The sequence below is a fragment of the Musca vetustissima genome, unplaced genomic scaffold (genome assembly GCF_032173495.1).
Source record: "Musca vetustissima isolate MV318-11 ecotype Yass unplaced genomic scaffold, APGP_CSIRO_Mvet_v1 utg36595, whole genome shotgun sequence".
NCBI classification, from domain to species: domain Eukaryota; kingdom Metazoa; phylum Arthropoda; class Insecta; order Diptera; family Muscidae; genus Musca; species Musca vetustissima.
In genome coordinates this window covers 103,978-118,860 of record NW_026880470.1, presented here as the reverse complement: position 1 = coordinate 118,860, position 14,883 = coordinate 103,978, and the positions used below count along the sequence as shown (strand labels likewise).

General features: G+C 31.2%; 1 protein-coding gene across 2 annotated transcripts in view; it reads right to left on the bottom strand.

The window, feature by feature from the left end:
- Window positions 1-14,883, bottom strand: part of LOC133326151 (MOB kinase activator-like 2) — a 73,294-nt gene that overhangs the window by 20,101 nt on the left and 38,310 nt on the right. The window contains exon 1 of one of the 2 annotated variants that reach the window (XM_061534831.1): window positions 13,639-13,715. The exons of the other annotated variant lie outside the window; for it this stretch is intronic. Coding sequence (XP_061390815.1) covers window positions 13,639-13,676 — 38 coding nt within the window. The 5' untranslated portion in view covers window positions 13,677-13,715. Of the gene's footprint in view, window positions 1-13,638; window positions 13,716-14,883 lie in introns of those variants that run through there. 2 annotated transcript variants of the gene reach the window in all.

Genomic DNA, 14,883 nt, shown 5'->3' with positions numbered 1-14,883 from the left:
CACATACACGACCGAACACACACAAACACTCTCTTTGCTTACACATCACTACTACTGAATATAAATTAAATTTAAATAAAATCTATTTAATTGAAAATTGGTCCAAAGAAGAAGAAAAAAAAAATAAAATTGACTGCATGCGTAGCTTTTTTCCAAGTTTTTTGTTTTGTTTTGAATGAAAAACAATTCATTTCAATATGAAACAGAGAATATAATAGCAGCAACACGCTCTCATAGTATATAATGTGCGAGTTCATTCCAACTGTATAAATAAACTGGTGGCTGGCTAGCATGGCATCATAATAAATATTGACTATAACGCCAGTAATAGCTGTGAATATTTAAAAAAAAATAAATTTATATTGTATTTTTTTCTTAGATAACAAATAGCGGGAAAATACAACAACTACAATAACTAGGTATGACGAATCAAGAACAGAATCAGGCCATATTCTAACAGATGTGCCAATAAGTTCACATTTAAAGCATGATAGACATAATAAAAACATAAAAGTAGAAATAAATACGATTCGGTAAAAAATACAAATAATGATTATTTAAGTGTTTTTGTTATAAAGGTTTGCTATGGACGCTGTACAAAGAAAAAAATAATAATAAATATTTTCATAACTTCATTCATTGGTTATTTTTATCATATTCTATAGATGTACATCGTTCGTATAACTAATATATTTTCCAAAAAATGTAAACTTTTCATTAATATCGAAATTATTTTCCTACTTTGATCTACTTTACCATTATTTGCGCTCATATTCCTTTCTCTCTCTCTCTCGCTTTTGACAAAAACAAATGTATTCCTCCCAAGAAAAAAATAAAAAGTCCACCACCACTCATTGTTTGGCAATGTTTTGTTTTGGTATCGTCCTCCGACCCTCCTCACACTTGGCGGTTCATAATTTTGCCACCGTTTGCCTACTGTTTCTTTTGCTAATAGGCGCCGCCTCTTCACTCACTCGATTGTGGCTCGTTTGGCATTCCATTGTTTCTTTGTTTTAGACATTGTTATTGACCTCTGCATTGTGTAATAAAATTCTCATATGTATTTTCCAAATTATTTCGATATAAATGACAAATGCAATAAATTTATCAAACATGTGTTGATACGTGCAACAAGTCCAAACGAAAGTTTAACATTGTATATGATCGTTCAATGGCACAAGGCAAGAACGTGTAAGGTAAATAAATAGAAACGAGACTTAACGAAGGTAAATAAATATAACCGAGACACCACAAACACTCCAAAGTGGGTTTTCACTATCTCTCCTACATGAAACCTGTATTTAATGTTTTGGCAATTGCATTCATAAAATGCAGAAATCTGGACATTAGAAACACATTTTCTGAACCTTTTTCATATAATATACGAATTATTTTTTTCTGTGTATTTTCAGAAGTTTGAGCACGTTTTTCATTGATATTGGTTGAAATTCAGTATTGGATTCTCATTCGATAGGAAATCTCCTTACTAAAAATCATCAATATATGTCCAAATTTTAAGTAGTTTTGAGATTTTCATATATGAATTGTTTGTATTTCAATTTTTTGAATTCTCATTATTCAGAATATTGTGTAAGTTTTTAATCGAATTGTTCGATATTTTAGGCTTTCGTTGGGTGTCAAAATTTTAGGTATTTTGAATGTCCACCTCATAGGGAAGTCTATAAAAATGTCGGCCCGGACGAACTTAACGATATTTTTACTTGTTATACCCTCAGCCTTATGTTCAATGATATAGAAAAAAATTTGCCTCATCGAAATATTGGTTTTAGACCCCATGTTTCTTTGGACAAAATTCGTTTCAGACAATTTGGAGTCGATTTACAAATGTAGACAGACATTCGTCCCCCTGTTTGTCTGTCTGGCCATCTGGTGCGCACGATAACCCTCGAAGGGAGTAACGGAGTAACCGAAGATGGCGAATATTTGCCCACTCTTCTTTAGTACTTCCCACACAAAATGTCTAGATCAAGTTCAAAGATTGGACCCATTGGTCCACTCCTTCTGGTACCTCCCCCAAAAATGGTCAAAATGTTAAATATTTTTAAATCCAATTTTAGGCGTCTAGAATGTCTGATTTGAACCAAACTTTGCACAATCTGTTAACTTTACCAAACCTAAATCGAGTCTTAAAATGGGACGCATTGGTCCACTCCTTCTAGTACCTCCCTCACAAAGGGGCAATATTTTATGGACTGATTCATATGGACCGATTTGATCAACGAAACCTTTTTGATAAAACTATATGCCTTATATAAAGCTAATAATAAAAAAAAGTTGTAAACGTCGAAAACGTCATATACTTGTATAAAATGTAATAAATGTAGTAAACGTCATTTATTTCAATATTATAACCATATATAGTTATTTTCAAGAATATATATTATTTTTACGTACATCTGACTATTCCTTACTAATGCTGATAAAAAATTCTGAACTTTTTTGAGAAGAAAATTTTGACATTTTATATGGATTTGAGTAAAGCGTGCGTAATTTTCGAAGTGATTAATGGGAATAGCTATCTTGTCAAAAACCTAATGGTTTTGGGGGGGTTTCCGACGTTTCTGACGTACGTATTATACGTCGGAAATGTATGTCATTTACGTCACTGTTTCTGATGGACCATCTCTGGTCAGAACCAAACATAATAGCCCTCATGTATATCTTCAAATGTAGTTCAAATCGATTCAGATTTTATTACAGGCACCCTTATAAATACTTCTTTCGAATTAAGAAATATTAAATATTCATCTGATTCATATATAGATACTCTTCCATATACTCAAAGTGGTATAAAATATTATATTGTTGGCCTACCGAACTTATTATATCCCCTTCTAACATATTCAATTCTAAAGTCCAAACACACCTTATCGAACGACACTCGTTGCAGCTACTATCACAATCATCACGTGATAGAATTATATATAACAACAACAGTTTATTATGAACACACTTTACTAATTGCTAGAATCGAAACATTTTTCCAACCTTCCTTCTGTAAATCAACACAAAAAGCTAGGTAAGTAGTAGTAGTAATAGTAGCCAGGCCAGGCCATTCGAAGTCAGTTTGCCATAAAGCGAAATTTAATTACCCAAGGCGTCTTAATTTATTTTGTTCTATAAAAACACACACAGATACTTCTATACAAATTTGCAAACTAGAATAATTGTAATAGCAATGGCGAAGCGAGTGTGTCGGTGAGTGAGTGAACGAGCGAGAGATAAGACATAAATTAGTTGCAGATTTTTGAATAAACAAAACAATTGTATTTTATTTATTTATTTTTCCTTTCTTTTAAATGGTCAGTAAGGCCAAGGACGTAAGGGCCGTGTGTAAGTGTGTGAGTGTTATAAAGAAAGTTGATAATCTGTTTCCATTTTTTTTCTTCTAATTATTTTATGGGATTTTAATTAAATTATAAATAAACATTTTTTGTTTTGTATATATTTTAACTGTAAACTCTTAATAAAAATGGAAATAAAAAATTAGAAATGAAAATATTGAAATATGTATAATGAGAACGTACACACCACACACGTCACATTGTCTCAGCTGTTATCAGAATTCAAATGAGAATGCCGCCGCTGCCGACGGCGATTGCTGTTATTGTTGATCGATGACCATATGGTTTTAATATCACCATATATTATATACACAGTAGATTCGATTTACAGTGGAAACCAAAACAAATTAATATTTATTTTCCAAGAAAAAGTAAAACTAGTTGTTGGAGGAGAAACGAAAAGCTATATATTTTTTTCTTTATAAAAATTCCAAACATGGTACCTCTTTCATGTTGCATGGTTTTTATGGGAACTTTTCCCTTACCGACGTAAATACAAAAAAAAAACAAATTAACGACATTTTTTATATATTTTGTTATAAAAATATCCATGATTGATGTCTAAATTAAATAGTTCGATTTACATAGACCACTGTTTTTTCTATAAAAAAAATTAACATACCCACAATTTATTATTTATTTGTATGAGGGCTAGTCCATATATTTCTGGCCCAGACCATTTAATATTGATCGGTGCCATTTGACAAAATTAAACCATTCTTGATTATTGATAATGGGAATTATTGTGCCAGAAATAAAAATAGAAGCCCTCGTGATTTGACTACTGTATCTTTTGCATGTCTCTCCACTCACTCGATTGTTTGGTAGTTTTGCATTCCATTGTTTTCTTTTTTAGACACTGTTACTGACCTTTGCATGGTGTTATAAAATTCGCATATGTATTTTCCAAATTATTTCGATAAATAAATGCCAAAAAAATAGATATATCGAAGAAGTGTTGATACGAATAACAAGTCCAATCGAATGTTTAACATTGTATATGATAGTTCAATGACGCAAGACTAGATCATGTAAGGTAAATAAAAGAAATGAGACGCGACTTAACGAAGAAGAAAACATAGAAAAATTAAAACGACAAAGAGTTTTTGTGCCATATAAAATCGGCAACCACCACCAAAGACACTCCAAAGTTGTTTATTGCACTCTCTCTTACAAGTATTTAGAGTTTTATGAATTGCATTCATAATATGCAGAAATCCGGACATTAGCATCACTTTCTGAACACTATTCATATGATATACGAATTATTTTTTCTGTATATTTTCAGAAGTTTGAGTACGTTTTTTCCGACGAAATTGGTTGAAATTCAGTATTTAGGATTCACATTGGGAACAAATATCTCACTACCAAAAAATCATGAATATAGTAGCCCTCGTAAATATGAGAGTGAACTGACTATGTTTTTATTTTATTTTATTTTTTTCCCCCATCCAATATTTGAAAGTTAAACAAATTTCCCATAGAAAACCGGGCAACACCACCAAAAACAATCCAAAGTTGTTTGTTGCACTCTCTCTCTCTCTTCCTCTCTCTTACAGCAAACCAGTATTTAATGTTTTATGAATAGCATTCATAAAATGCAGAAATCCGGACATTGGTAAGTTTTTCGGAACACTATTCATATAATATACAAATTAATTTTTTGCTGTGTATTTTTAGAAGTTTGAGCAAGTTTTTCAACGAAAAAGGTTGTAAATCATTATTTTGGATTCTCATTGGAGAGCAAATCTCTACCAAAAAAATCATCAATATAGTAGCCCTCGCGAATATTAGAGTGCACTGACTATGTTTTTTGTTCTCGTATTTTTTTGCCATCCAATATTTGAAAGTCAAACAGATTTCCCAGAATAACACAAAAAAGGTAAACACATCAATTTCTTCAGCTGATAACATGTCCGCCAGTCATTGACAACAACAAGACTGAAAATAAAAGAGAAAAAATAATAAAAACCCCAACTCATTCTTTCATGGTTAGCACGTGAGTGGTTGGTGTTGCCACGTTTCTGGTAAACAACTTTTTTATAAAAAAAAATAAAAAAGAATAACAACACAAAAAACCAATTGAAACTAAGAAGGTAAGGTAATAGCACAACTTGTATATGTGGTAATATCGATTATAACAAAATTGCAGGAAGAGAAAAAAGCTGAATTTTTTTACAAAACTTTTTGCAACAGAAAAAAACTAAATCACATATGTTTGGAAAACAACAACATCACGAAACGAAAAAAACACACACACACAACAAAACAAGCTAAGTCATTAGAGTACTATAAAAAGTAAATAACCAATAAAACAAGAAACAACAACAATTGTTGTTATTGCAAGTTCTATTAAAAACAATTGCTAACAAATAGTGTTTATGGTAAAAACTATTAGAAAAGTGTAATATTGGAACAAAAACAACAAAAGAAGACAATGCTCCAATTTGGACTAACCCAGAAAATCGAAAAAAAACAACACCCACAAATGAAGAACAAAAACACAACAACAAGAGGAATTGTCCTGATAAGATAAGCCAGGCAGCCAGCCACACATGTATGTCGCCGCATTCAAAATTAGAGGCTTTTGCTTTTTATTAGCATTATTGGGTATCAGTCAATCTGTTCCAATATTTGATTGATTGGCAAAATATTGCATATATATTGAATAAGAATGAAGATTGGAAAACAAAATGAGAAAAAGAAAAACAAAAGCAGAATGTATTGAAAGTTTAGACATGTGATTTTGGAAAAATAAAGAATAGATGAGGTTCGAATGCCATATACGCTCACATGACAGTGCAAAATATTAATTGGAAAAAATAAGGGGTCTTTCAATATGGATTTGAGAGCTGAACATAACTGAAAAGATAGGTCGCTTTTTCAGAAATGGTTGAAACACACAATTTAAATGGGATTATATCAGGTCGGGATATTCTACAAAAATGTTCGCCATAAGGTTTTTCTATAGATCTCAGAATAGACCAATACTCAAAAAATCAGCCCAAATGTCAAAAATCTTAAAATTATTAAATCGCATTTTAGGGTTAAAACAGATCTTAATACGAGTTTGTACCGATTTTCCCACTAGATGTCGTTTTAGAAGGATGGTATAAAAGACAAAAATATTCTCCATCAATTCTAGTATATGTCACCGAACAAGAGAAATTGTTATATATAATATATGTACCTAATAGACGTTGATTTAGGATAAAACCAGTGAGCGGAGCAGTATAGTCGGACGGGGCCGACCATACGATACCCTACAAAGCTACCACGGAACTATGACTTTCTCCGGAGGTTTATTCCGAGCCTGGGCAAAATTTCGTGATATTTGCAACCTCTTGCCCGAGTAGAAGTCAACTGCACCTCTTCTTTACACTGACATATTTTCCGAATATTACCAAACAAACTATATATTTAAATTCACTGAAGTCAATAAATTCTTTGTTAACTTCAGTGAGTGTAATTTTGAACACCTTGCAGAAATGTGTCAAAATCTTCAATAAGACTGATTCTTAGGGATATTTCGTCAAAGGCAAAATTATTCTACATTTCACTTAATCCGAATATTTTTTCACGAACAACTTTCATTAAATTTGGCCGGTTTTCGAAGACTCACATAGTGGATTACTGCTATGGTTCGTGATTTTTTGGCTGTGGCGATTTTCTAAACATGTGTTTAAAGTTCTGGTAACAATCGGTACGAGCCTTTTTGCGGAAGGAAATGAGAACGTAAGTTCGCGCACGACATCAATGTTCGGCGGTACAACGGATATTTCTGGACGAAGATCGTCGCGAGCTTTGGGAACGATTATCCACTTCAAAAGTTGTGATATAATTCCATTTTTGGTAAAATAAAAATTTTTGGTAAAACAATTTTCATTTCACTATAAACAACACAAAACATGGTCGTACGTAAAAACCGCACTGAGGGCGTATGTGCTAAAATTTCCAAGTTTAATAGAATAGAATATCGACAGTCAAAATTGTCATATTTTGACTATCGACATTTTAAATATCCTCCCCACGGCCCTTCCCTAGAAATGGAATATATATGGGTTTTGATTTTTGGAATGGAATATATCAATCTTATATTTCATTTGACACACAATTCTTTGTTCTACCAAATTGTCTGCAATTTTGAACTTCCTTTTCTCATAGGATAGAAAATCTGCTGACCTATTATAAGTAATTTGAATGTTTGTCTTGATTATACCACATTATTCCCCTCTTGGCGACTTATATTATCTTACATGATTTTATACAGATGTTGTCTTTGTCTGCGGCATCTCAGTCTGCATCATTTTTATTTTCTTTCATTGTTTGCCACATGTCAATGAAGCAATAATCGTTTGATATTTGCATATTTCAGCATTCAGCATATAATACAAAAATTATTTATTTATGATGTCGACCAATGACGAAAAATAAATTGATATTTTTCGTAGTTTGGCGCGCGCATACAATGTTTCATATTACAAATTTATTACTGCAGTTGCCATGATGTAATATTGACAAAAAACATATATGTCAGATATTATTAGCCTCAAGGCACAACAACAATATTTGGAAAAAAAAACAAGCAACATGAATTGAAAATTTAAAGTAGCAAAATATTAATAGTTATTTGTTCTATTAACAATGAATATTGTCATATACCTACCCCTGCCTTCCCTATTTCCTTTTGTATTAATTCTCACCCCCTAAGTCCATTGGTGCCTTTAAATACTTTTGACCTCACATAAGGTCAATCTTATTACAAAATAATATTTAATTATTAAAGTGTAATTTATTTATTTTTTGATTTGTTTCCAAAGTGCGCTGAACATTTTTTCCAATTTCTTTGTCGTGCGTGCAGGCCTGTATGTTTGATTTTACTTGTCAATATATAAATACGTACGTCTATTGGTAAATAACAATGACTATAGAAGTTAGAGTAAATAAAATATTGACTCTAGTTAAAATAATAACAACAACAAAAATAATGGGGTAATTGATAAAATATTTATTACTTAAGCAATTACAATTCTATACAATAGATATATTTCCCCATTATATATTTCAGTATATTATATACCCATAAACAGATACCTTTCATTTACATCATTCATATTTAATCATGACACCTCAGGGTCATCTTCATTCTGTAATACTAAATTGTTATCTATTTAGGGGTGTGAGTGTGTGTGTGTTTATAAATGAAAAACATTAAAGGTTTTCTTTGTTTTATTCGTAGTTTTTCTTTTCTTTGAAATTGACATAAAGCCTTCACAATGACAACAAAAATCAATGACACAAGAATTACATAAAATGAAGTGTCAAGTTTATCAATAATATGGGGGTGAGGAAATTCAGTAGGGGGGAGCCCCAATCACGACTTATTGTATTTACAAATAAAAAAACTAGAATATACATTTTTACTCTGATTTCGGCATAATTTAATTATTTAATTACAAATTTAATATTCAGAATCTATGGAATGTATAGTTCCGATTATTTTTAATTATTTGAAATGTAAAAAATTTGTTATTTCATTTACATTAAGGGGACCCACCCCTTCTCGGGGTCAACTTTTTCGTTGATATAATTCGAATCTACACTAATTAAAGAATGTCCCTACAAAATTTCAAATGAAAATCTCAAGAAGTCTTGTCTTGAGAAGGCTGAAGGGCTTCTCAAATTTTAAACGCGTTTTTCTCTAAACATTTTTTGCGACTTCAAATTTTTACACGTTTCTCTGTAAGTGTGTAGCTATCGTATGAACTAGGATAAAGCCAATCGCCGAAGATCTTCTTTATTTATTGACTTGGGTTTTGCTAAAAAATCGGAGATTTTCCAAAAATTTTTTTTCAAAGGTCCACAATTTTGTTAATTTTAGAGCGAAGTAAATAATCCTAGTTCATACGAGAGCCAGACATGTACTATTTCTAACACCGTTGGAATTTTCGGATTCCGATGTTCCAGTGAGGAGTTATCATGCCCGCCATCGAAAATAAGGACTTTTCTTTAATTACAAAAAAACAACAACAAAACGATAACAAAATTTTTTTGTAAATTATTTTTCTTCTCTTTTAAATCTTCAATTATATATGTGTAAAGTTACAAACCTTAACAAGCATTGGTATTGATTTACCAGCCCATTGAAAATCTTGAAAAATTAAAATCGAGAAGGGGAGGTTCCCTTAAATTTAAAAAAAACTTTATCCTTTGATTTGCTTTCTTGGCAAAGTCGCAAACTTTTAAAATAAATATTAGCCTATAATTATAACGAACACCAAAGGGGAAAATAAATGACGTGGGAAATATGGCAGCAGTTATCCCAACAAAAAATCCTATACATTGAATATTTAAAAACAAATAATTTACGAACCTTTTTTAAACAAAATTGCTAAACAAGAAAAAAAGGTCGCAAAATCCCAAATAAATATTTAATACCCAAAAATTTTCCCCTACATTCCACTTTAATTCTCGCCAAAAAATATTTACATATTTTTACATAGATAAGTAAAAAAACAGCAGCACAGATGTCAATATTTATTTTCTCAATTAAAAAAAAATAATTCCAAATAATATTTATTTCCCCGTGGCGCAGTAATACTCGTGATTGGCCTGTTTAAAATTGTGAACTCGTTACATGTTAAGTTGTCGTTACAATATCTGATTGAAAATGCTTTTTTTTCTAAATAAACTACAATATCGTGTGTTTTTAATCGTTGTTCTTTTGTATTTTTTTTTTCTGTTCTAAAATATTTTAATTAAAACCTAAATTAATTTGAAAATCACAACACAAAAAAAAATTGCCTCAAACAAATTTCAAATTAACACTTTTCAATTAAATTCTTATTTGAGTCGTTTATTTTGAAAGTGGTTTAAGTTCATTTTAGGTTCTGATACAAATCTTGGTTTTCCAGTTTCATGCTTAAGGGTACAAAACTTACACCACTTAACAATATTCTTAAACAAATCAAACCCAAACCTTTAAATATCTCAATATTAAAAAATGGATTTATACCACTTTCAAAATAACCGACTCATTTTTGTTTTTTCTGTGTTTTGCGCAAACTTTTAACCACTTGTTGTATTTGTTTCGTATTCATTATTTTTTTTTTTTTTTGTAATTAAATTCAATGAATAAATTATACAATTGTGAACAAAATCAAACTATTTATAAAGTTTAATTAACAGCAATTTACATAGTCTTGGAAGAAAATTACGAACAAACAAAAAACAACAACAACTACTACAACGAAATATACATGTATACAAAATGAAAATTGTAGCACATTTATTAATTATGAAAAAAAATGGAGGAAGGGTCGGTATAATAAATTTTATATTAGAAAAAATGCAAAATTTTGTTGAGTATAGGAGAAATCAGATCTGAACTTTAAATACCCTCCACCATGAAGTGAAAATTCAATATATCATGGGGCTATTTTTATGAGGGAATTTCATTGTAAAATATCTCCCAGGAGTGGAACATGAAATAACATGAAATATAAAATAACAGGCACTGAGATGGGAGTGTTCGGGTAAGACCTTCAGCATATGAAAATTGGGCTGGATCTTTACATGGATAATATGTGTAAACATGGATGTTTTTTTTTTTTTTTTTTGCAGAAAATCTGTCTTTTCCCATATCTTGAAATTCCGAATTTCATTTGAAAAAATGTCATGACCATGAAAAATAACTAAAAGAGTTTTTGACCCACCATGTACCTGAAATGCCAAATTACAGCCCTATTATACGGAAATATGCGCCTAGGACCAACAATATATCTAAATATGTCGGGACCTTTTCGAAGATATTGTCACCATCAAGATCCTTGAATGCAAAATTAGAGGAACATGGGTTGGTAAATGTGTCTAAGACCATCAAAATATTTAGATTGGAATATACAGACCAAGCATTTAAAATACCTAACATGAGCCGGCACAGTAATATGGAATTAACTTCAAAATATTATCTGGCGCTCAGTTTTGACAGCTTTCGACCTGTATTATCAAGACAAAATTGCATTGAATCATATTTTTTTTCTGTTACTGCTCTTGGGAATATATTGCTTCTTCAAAGCATCGATTAGTCCTTGTCTTAGTTTCGTTAACAATTTTAATGTTTTTATTTCAGCTAAGTAGATGTTTGGTTTTCTATAGCCCGTCCATATGAGTCGTAGGTGATGGGGCTGCAATCTACGGTTGCCCAGAAAAAACACATTCTTCAATTTTGTGTAATGGGTGGGTTCCTTGCTCATTTAGTGTTGCCAAAATCCTCTGGATGGCGATAAATGTGCCTACGACCATTACAATATTGGGACCTTTTATGTGGGCTGCATCAAAACATGGACCTATATTGAAGAATGTGTGCAAACAATTTTTTTAACTTCCAAGAATTCCAAATTTCAGAACCTTCTATTGGAAAATACAGATAAAGCATTAAAAATACCGAAAATGGGAGCTGAATTATCACATCTTTCACAACTTGCGCCAAAAACGTATCGAATATTTTTTCTATTACTAGAGCTTTCTTCAGAGCACAGACAAATTATTGTAGTAATTTCATTAATCATTTAAATGTTTTTATATCAAATAAGTAAATGACTGTCCTCCTGTAGCTTATCGTAGATGATCGGCCTGTCATCTATCGAAGCATAGAAACAAAACATCCTTGAATTTTGCGCAGTGGTTGTGATCTTTGCTTGTTTAGTGTTGACAATTTCCTCAGGGTGGCGACATCTCTTCATGTGTTGATGTTGAAGCCGAACAAGGTTATTAGGATGTCAGGAGGCTTCAGATATATTTTGTCTGGAGGGAAATAAAATTATTTTTTGGAAATATTTGAATACAGCTTTCAAAGATTTCTTCCTTCTCCGCTGGGATTCGAAACGTGGACTCATCGGATTGTATTTCTGTTTCTGCTGCCTGACACCTGCTCAAAACCGTAGATACTCGAAGACGAGTCAAATCGACAGTTGTACGTGGAAGAAGCACTTCAAAGCAAACGGTCGCCAATTTCTTCGGAAAAATCGGTCATGTAACTACTGCCCATCTTGATCAGAGTAGTACAATACATTTTGGAGACGAATCATTGTGTACCAGACAATGCGAGCTCTCATATAAATGGTCTCAAATCAGGGCCTAAACCTAAAATTGATGGGAAATCAGTCCTACATCCCAGGCATACAGTCACATTTATTTCCGCTTATCAAATAAAAATGCGTGTTCAACAATCTTCGTAACAAGATGATACTGTTTAGGTGCTCAAATGCCATGATCTGGAGGTTTAAGTGCATGAAAGACTGTATTAATCATGATGGAGAATATTTTGAATGCGCATTTTATATGTAGTAGCCTTCGTTCTACGACCTATATCGTGATTTAGGGAAGACGGTTTTTTATAATTTTTTAATTAGACATAATTTTGTTCTGATCTAAAATATTTATACGCTGAATATTTCGACGATTGACAAATTTAGTGTGCTCTCTTCATTATGGTGTAGGACATTAAAATAAAAAAATAAATAAATATTTTTGTGGTTCAACTGGTTGCAAATTTACACAACTTATATTTAAAAAAAAATCAAACTTTTTTATATCTGTTATATGATAAATAGATAGACAATTTACCAATGCTAATTAAAAACGACGATACTCCAAGACATAACAAAAATTATGTGCTAAAATTCAAATAAATATTGAAATACTTTGAAAGCATTGCTTCTGTAATTTTTTAGTAATTTCGTTTATTCTAACGATAATTTTATTATTATTTTTTAATATTTTATTATTCGATCTTTTGTAATCAATTGCAAATTCTTACCCCTAATATTATCTAGCTGACACACACAATTTTAAACAACTCACACACAGCGTGTGTAGCCGCCATATGTTATTGACAATGGCAAGACGACGACGACGACAACAGCAACAATTATGACAAAATAATAAAAAGGGGCAGACAGACATACACACAACAAAAAAAGCTTTAATTATTAAATACGGAAGAAATGTTGAAAAAATAGCAACAACAGCTACAATACAAACATACAAAGGGCGGGCGACCCCTACGAAAATATAGACAAAAACAAATGCTACAAAAAAAGAAAATTAAATAAAAAGCAAGTCAAATTTCTTTGATTTCAAATAAATTCAAAAACAAAATGAAAGCGTACCATATGATGATTATGATGAAAATAATTTCAATTATTTCAAAATGTAGGGTTTCTATTTTTTTTTTTAATTTTGTCAAGAACAATATTTTTGAATTACTCACACGCATACACACATCATAAAATTCAATGTATTCGTCATAATTCAAATCGATACATAATCTCTTCGAGTAGTTATAAAAAATCTATATGTATATATAATTTATTGTAGTATGAATCATTAAAATACAAAAAATAGTCGATACAGATTTGCTAATCACGTTGGTAATCAACCATTCACCACCCACCCACCTCCTCTTGTATTAAAAATTTCAAAAGGCTAAAGTTTATTGAAAAAAAAAAACGAAGTAAAAAGCCAAAACCCATATTTTTTTAAAATCTATTTTTATTATGGCTATGGATTACTGGCATATAGTGTATTAAAAGAAGAAGTGAAAAAAGGTGGCACTCAATTGTGAGGGTCAGCGCAAAGATAGTGGTGAGGGAGGTAGGAAGAAAGTATTGTGAGTGATAGATAGATATATTGTTGATAAAATAAAGTCAAGTGTTATAGCCTACACCATTTCATGGGAAAATTTGAAAATCGAATATTGTGCAGTAAAAAATAAATGCAAAATGAAATCGAACAATAGCACAGAGCAATGTTGCCAAAATATTAATCAAAATATTTATATTAAAAATCATTTATGTCTAAAGTAACATTACAAGCCTTCCAATTTTTTTTATAAATGATTTATTTTTTTTTCTTTTCCATTACAAAGTATTATAAACTTTTCTGAAACTTTATATATCCTCAAACTTGAATAATATTATTATTTCTTGTTAAACGTTAATAATTTTCAAAGTTATTGTATAGAAATTATAATAACTACTGGGATTGAACCTGACTATGTTTACACCCCTGTCAAGATATTCCAACAAATCGTGTAAATATAACAATTCGAGGGTTATTACATATTTCCACATGTTCGCATAAACTTACTCAGTAGGATTTGACGTACCGCCATGTGTTGTGTTGTTACAAAGCATGAAAAATCAGTTTTAAAAAACCGTGTGCATTTTCGTGGTATCATTTTTTGCAACATTCATAGTGAATTATAATGACAAAAGAGAATCGATTATCAAATCTTTGTATATCGATTAAGTACCATTCAATGGCACTGTGAAAAACTGATTCAATCGTCATGGGACATACCAAAAGATATAAACATCCCTGAGCACTTCTTTCACTAGCATACCTTCGATATGGCGTGAACACAGGTGGCCGTAAAATAGGGTTTGTACTCAGTGAATCCCACACAAATCAACAGTCGCTCAAAAAGGTATGAGTATGATCGTAATTATTCCGT